Genomic DNA, 6540 nt, shown 5'->3' on the forward strand with positions numbered 1-6540 from the left:
GAGGAGGGGCTTGGGGGGGGGGGGTGGGTGGTTGGGGGGATGGGAAGTAACAGAGGCAAAAGAATAAATGCGTCTGACCTGGGAGCATAATCTAAGCACTTGCTCTCAACGCAGAATTAATAATGTATTTTGAGGTCTCAGCCAGAGACCCAGATGGAGGGAGCCTTGCTGAAGGGCTTCCAGCTCGCTGACTCACTGCTCTGGTGTTCTGGCCCCGGTGACTCACTCCTCTCTGGCTTTGGCTTTTTTTGGGAAGAGGGTGGGAAATAGCAAAACATGTGCCCAGCCTATTGAAAAGTTAGACTAGATCTAAGAACTATGCACTGGGGAAAGGGCAGGGGAATGTCAGAAGGATTTTCCTATTTCATATGACTCCCAAGAGGAGGAATGAACAATAGCATCCTCTTCTCTGCTTGTGGACAGTGGGCTTAAGATGCACTGAACTTCTGTGTTGTTTCTTACCCTTGCCTCAAATGCTCAAGTGCTGCTTTTTTTCTTTTTTCTTTCAACCCATATTTAGTCTTAGTTATTATAGAGTTTAATTTTGTTTTCAATTTTCTTTTTAAATCCAAAATATCTTTTTTTTTTTTTTGAAGGAGGAGGGGATGGCGTGGGGTGGTTAAGGAAGGTAAAAGAATATTTTGGAACAAGGAAAGGCAAAGGACTAAACAGGGTTCTTGAAAAACTCCCCTAGTTAGTTAAAAATAAATACATCTTTTCTTTGCTGGTCAAGAGATAGAAATAGTTGAGTGTTTTCAATGGAAGTGTGTGCATGCATGTGTGCATAATGGGGTGGATTATAAGATTTACTCAGCATGAACTTCAGCATTTCCAACTGTGTAACCTGAGCAAGTTGGGAAGATGTACAGATTTAATTACCATGTAAATCTCTTAGCTCTGAATTTCCTGGCATTTGTTTTGCTGATGACACAAGCTGGATGTTATTCACTTAGTGGATTTTTTTAATACGTTCAATTTATTTTTTTTTTAATGCTTAAAATGGGTGGTTGCTGGTGTGAGACTCCAAACGATCCTATCTGCCGTTATGGTGGATCTCTTAACTGTTTTCAAATCAATACCAATTTCATGTTACTCTTCATATCCTCCTGCAAACGAGATAATTTCAGTGTAGTTACTGACTAGACCGTAAAGAATTTTACAGTAGAGTAGAATAATTGAGCAACTATTTCTCTGTATCTTTGTTTTGATTTTTTACACTGTAGAAGATAAACACCTAGACCTCTGAGGTCCCCTGTTATTGTCCTTGGCAGGTACCTAAGCCAGGGTAGTGTAAATCTCTCTGCTGCGTTAATCAGCATGTTTTAGGTGTGGCTTGGAGACCGGTTTACAGTCCTCGGTCTCTTTATTCTCCGCTATGGCTGCATCTAAGACTTTTTTCGTGCCATCAGAAAGTGCTTCCAACTGTTTTGGTTCTTCATTAGGCTGAGGGAGGGTCTCTGTGTTCTCTTTAAGAATAAGCAGTTAGATGTGCCTGCAGCTGCACACTCAACACCGTGGTCTGTCCAAGGGGTCTCTCGGCAAATCAGATATAGTCCTCTATTAATGCGCTCCATGCCAGTAGAGGAGCTTTTCTTTTCCCTGCAGGCATATGTGGGTGAACTGCAGAGGTGAGGCTACAGGGGCTCTTCTCAAAGATGACAAAGATGTACTTACATGATACAAGCCATGGCTGTGTTTGCAGAAGAGCAAGTGGTGGCCAGCTTCCCTGCTGCAAATGTAAAGGATTTCTAGAAAGGGTGGAATTTGAGAGAAGTGATGTACCTGAAAATCTGCAGAATTTGGTTTTGAATCTGTGAAATTTAGCTGATGCCCAACTGATGCCAGTGAGTACTGAGAACAGTTGTCTTGGTTGTTGGAAGCTGGTGCACAGGCACCTCCAATATATCACCAATGAACTTGCAATGGGAAAGTCAGCAGCACCACCAGCAGCGTGTCTGGGAAGAAAACAACTGCCTTTGAGGAAGCTTTATAACCGGTCCCTTTGGGTTTAACCTTGGGGTTGGGCATGCAGAAAGTCACGGACTTCTCTGCTGCAGCGTCGTCGTCATTGGTAGGCTCGTGTGCGCATTTCTCCACGAGCAGCATGGTTCTTCATTTGCTAAAAAGGCAGGTCTCTGCTCCAAGCCCCTGTGGGTAGATACTGCACTTGAAAACCCAGGCAGAGCTGATAGCGAGGTGCATGATGCCTTTTACAGCTCTTGCCATGCAGTCAAGCCCACAGCTCAACTGGTGAAGGCTGAGCAGCACACACCTGCCATCTTTAACAGTTGACACTCTGCCCAGTTGCCCCAGAGCTTGAAGTCTTTTGTTAGCCGCTGTGACTCCTACTCAGACCTCCTCACCTACCATATAAGCAGCTGCCAGATGTCTGTGAAATATGTGCTTGGTTCCTTGAAGAGGAGATGGTATCTTCACGTAGCCATGCTTCTTGATCTGTTTGATGCTATTTAATAGAAACGCTGCTATCTTTTGAGATGTTTTGTGTTTTATCTCATATGAACGTTTGTTTATGCAAACCACAAAAAAGCTGCTGAAGAAATTACTTCCTTTTCTCACCATTATCTTAATGCGAGAGGAAATTTGGGGCAGAAGGGCAGGGGCAAGTTCATGCCTGTGGTACATGTTTGCTTCCCCATGGATGCGGACTGGTTTGTGGTCTCCCCATTCTTCCCTCTTTCCTCATCTTCTCCAAAAGCACTGCTTTGTACATTGCATGGACTCTGATTACTTTGATACAGAAGTAAGGGTGCAATTCTTGTCTCCCACCCCTATTACTGCTTCTCAAGCCTTACAAGAGATAAATATTAGGCAGTTTGGTACTTCATTTTTATCCCATGAGTCCCTGTTCTGTAGAAGGGATGATCCCACCCTGGTAGTTCCTCTTGTGGAGGGGGGATTGATCCTTCCAGGATGGGTAGACCTCAGGGCGAGCTGGGAGGGAGCCATTAATTCTAAGGAGGGGAATATTTTGAATTTGTGGGTGGTTCTCATGCTGGCATGTTGCATGTGGGCTGGCTTGCCCTCGGCTGCTTGGAGCACAGGGCTTGTTTTGCAGTGTGCCAGGATGCTGCTGCTGCAGCTCTCCTCTGGGGTGGCTCTGCTGGAAGGGGTGCATTGTTCTGCTGCTGTCATTGTGTGGGACTTGGAGCTGACACAGTGCATTTTTCAGGTTCAGCAAAGCCTATCAAAGATTAATAATTTAAATATAGTTATGAAGTATCATTTAGGGCTCTTGAATTTTCAACCCTTTTTTAGTGAGTTTGTAGAAAGCCAATTTCCTGACCATGGTGGTTTCATTTTTAGTCAGGATGTTGTCACATCTTCAGATGACTGGAGCGAGTGCTGCTCTCATCTGGCTTTGGGTCATCTGGTGGAGAAGTCAGCACTGCCGTGCACCTAGCACACCAGAGTCTCTTGCTTCAGAGATGTTCATTTGATCATTGAAGAAAGGAAGAAAAAAAAAACACAACCCAAACCAAACTCATACAGAGCTGGTGAAAAGTACCTTTGTCTGCCAGGAACAGGCAGATGCTGTGGAGAGCTGCAGCCTGCGGCCCAGCTGGTCTGCAGCCAAATACTACTTTCGAAGAGCTATCCAAAATCCACCATGCACTGGGATATAAGAGCTCTCCTCTGCTTACTGCAGGGTGATGTTTGTAGGTGGCTTGTCTTCCCCAAAAGCACCCAGGTTACAGGCGGGAGCAAATGTCTGGCTAAATTGGTGATGAAACTCCATGGGTCTGCAACTTTCTTTCTTTCTGGAAAGAGGAGCACTGCTGTTTTGTTTGTATTTTCCAGGTTCTGGGGGAAGGGGAAATGGAAGATAAGGTTATATCTCTCCCAAATCCATGACTTTTTACAGAGGTTAAACTTCCAGCTGAACACATTTCTTTGCTATGTAGAGAGAATAGTTTGATAATTCAAGCAGACTCCTTGTACCAACACATGTCTGCAGTTAGTGCTGTGGCTGCCAGTGGGGTGTGAGAATAGCAGGAAGCTGGCAATGAAGCTGTCTACAGAGGTATTAAAAGCAAAAAAGAAAAGAACAAAAGGCACATTTTCAGTGCAAGCGCTCTTTTTATTTTTTGTAAAGGTGAACTCTTCGGGTGAAAGATGCCAAGCTGAAAGCCATAAATAAACAATTTCTTTCTTTTGCAAGCAAATATATATAGATTCTAAGGTAAAATTCTCAGTTTCCTCCCTAAATTGCCCTTTCCTGTTCCTTAGTGCAGGCGTGGTTGCTGCCGCATCAGAATTGAGGGTTATTCTGTGGCTTTCCAGCTCTGGAAGCGGATGGTGACCACTAAGGTGCATGTGGAAGCAGAGAGGAGGAGGAGGATTGGCAGTGGGAGAAAGTTCTTTGGAAAGGCAGAGAGCAGCTTAGGTGTAGGTGGACGTTTTGAGGAACTGGAGGCCTAACTACTCCCAGATGGTTTCTGCTGTAGCTGCTGCTCAGACGCCCTTTGTTTTGTAATTCTCTAGAAAAAACGGAGATGCTTTCAATGAGACTATTGTTTCCTTAAGAAGAGAAGATATAGAAGTGAGCTAGCTTTAAGTGTTTAGTGTGGTAGAGATAGGTATAACTTATGAAAGGTTCCTGTAAATCCGGTGGTGGTGTTTTTTGTAATTGCTGAGTGAGAAGTCCAGATCCCTAAAATTGTCTGTACCCAGAGTTCAGTAGCTCTGCAGTCTTACCTGCGGCAGTTGTTTGAGGCTTTTCTATTGACTGGACTTCAAAGCTTTATCACAGACCATTAAAAATAAGGTTAAAAGTTATAATGAAACTAGAGAATTATTTTAAAAACTGATTGACCATTTATTTGATATCAGACAATTCTATTGTAAATGAAATTCTGTTCTTCCTCATAGCTTGCTGCTTTGCAGCTGCATGTGAAAAGAAGAAAACACAAACATTGATGAACGTGTTGAACATCATTCCCCACCCCAAGGTCCTCTTTCTCTCTGGTTTTGGGAAGTTGAATGTTTATTTCCCTCTTTGTTTTTCCTGCACTGGTTTTAGGAAAATTCCCCATTCAGAAAGGAAAAAAAAAATTGAAACATCTATCATAATTAACTTTTATCAAATGGAAAAAGTGAAATAACATTTTATATGGTGAATTTCTTCTGTATCAAAGCAGTAATAGACAGAAGACAGGAGTTTTTATTTGTGAATTTGGCAAAAAATAGTTGAGTAGCCTGTGGTCATTTCATCTTTCAGTTGGGTCTGTTAAATTGGAACATCTAAGTAGTGTCAGACGAAGTCAACACTTAGATATGGTATTTTCAAGGATAACATCCTCGGATTGGATGATATTGGCGATAAAGTAGCTGTAGAAACCAGGGTACAAGTGTTGTAGCAGCCCTATTTCAGCATCTGCTAGTCATCAGTCAGAATAATTCATGCACAAATTAGAAAGAGGGAAATGTTCTAGCTGGCTTTAGGAAAATATACAAACAAATATAATTGACTCTTGCCATTAGCCCAAAAGAAAAGAAGCGTGTAGATTGTGGTGGAAAATTGTCCTTAAGATAGGCACTGATTTTTTTTTATAGATTCATCTTTGACTTCTGTTGTTGTGGGAAGCATTTCTGTCCCTTGTTTACACTTTAATGGCTGCCTACCCCATTTTACTCAGTGTCTTTATTGATGCGTCAGGGTGTTCAACTGGTCTTGAGCATCCTTTTTCTTTCTTCTTTGTGTAGTGAGGAATTGTAGTTTACACTTCTATCCTTCCAGATGTTGGGGGGCAGCCCTGGCTGTGAATTGCTAGTGAGTCCTTGGGTATCAAAACTAAAATACCAAACAAGGCTTTCTAAGGTGGTCATGACCCTCTTGCTGAGTCATCTAAGAGTTTGTTTAGCAGTCATGATTTACAATAAATAAATAGGAGGCTACAAATCTGCTTTGTTATTTGTAAAGGCTTTACTTTAGCTAGCTAGCTATTCCAGCATAGCAGCTGTGGTCCTCTGTTTATTGCCTTATGTTTAGTAAATATTTTCTTTTCCTTAGTGTCAGTCAGAATTGACTGAGGCCTTATTAATTTTGAAAGAAGGCACAGTTAGCATTCATGAGCACCTTGGAAGAGGCGTTCAAACTTCCAGGAGATTCTGTGAGAACCAGCTGTGCTCAGTGTTTTCCAGCATTGGGCTTCAAGGCCACAAGTGCTGCTGGGGCTGTGAAATGTGCGTGCATGGGAGCGTGAGCACACCACTTCCCTCGTGGGTTTATACAACATTGACTTGTTTAATTCTTAATTTAGCCTACAGGAAGCTGAATCTTGAATTTCAGTGTTTGTTTCTGCAGGAGAGAGCAGGATGAAGAGCCAAGATCAATAGTGCTTGCAAAACCAGAGCAAATCAAACAGACTTAAGACTTTTGTAGGATCATGTCCCAGTCAACAAAGACTCCTATATAAGATGGTAGATAATGCCTGATTGTTAGGAAAAGCTTGTTACAATTCATTGTACAAATATTTTTGTACAAAAATAGAATTCTTTGTGTGAATGAGATGAGCAGGA

At 42.4% G+C, this 6540-nt stretch overlaps 1 protein-coding gene across 1 annotated transcript in view; it reads left to right on the forward strand.

Annotated features, from left to right (window-relative positions):
• The window catches only part of CREB3L2 (cAMP responsive element binding protein 3-like 2), a 43099-nt gene that overhangs the window by 233 nt on the left and 36326 nt on the right, over window positions 1–6540 (forward strand). The window contains exon 2 of the mRNA XM_010137119.1: window positions 4249–4407. Within this exon, the coding sequence (XP_010135421.1) occupies window positions 4249–4407 (159 nt within the window). The remainder of the gene's footprint in view (window positions 1–4248; window positions 4408–6540) is intronic.

Source organism: Buceros rhinoceros, unplaced genomic scaffold (assembly GCF_000710305.1).
Source record: "Buceros rhinoceros silvestris isolate BGI_N320 unplaced genomic scaffold, ASM71030v1 scaffold12170, whole genome shotgun sequence".
NCBI classification, from domain to species: Eukaryota; Metazoa; Chordata; class Aves; order Bucerotiformes; family Bucerotidae; genus Buceros; species Buceros rhinoceros.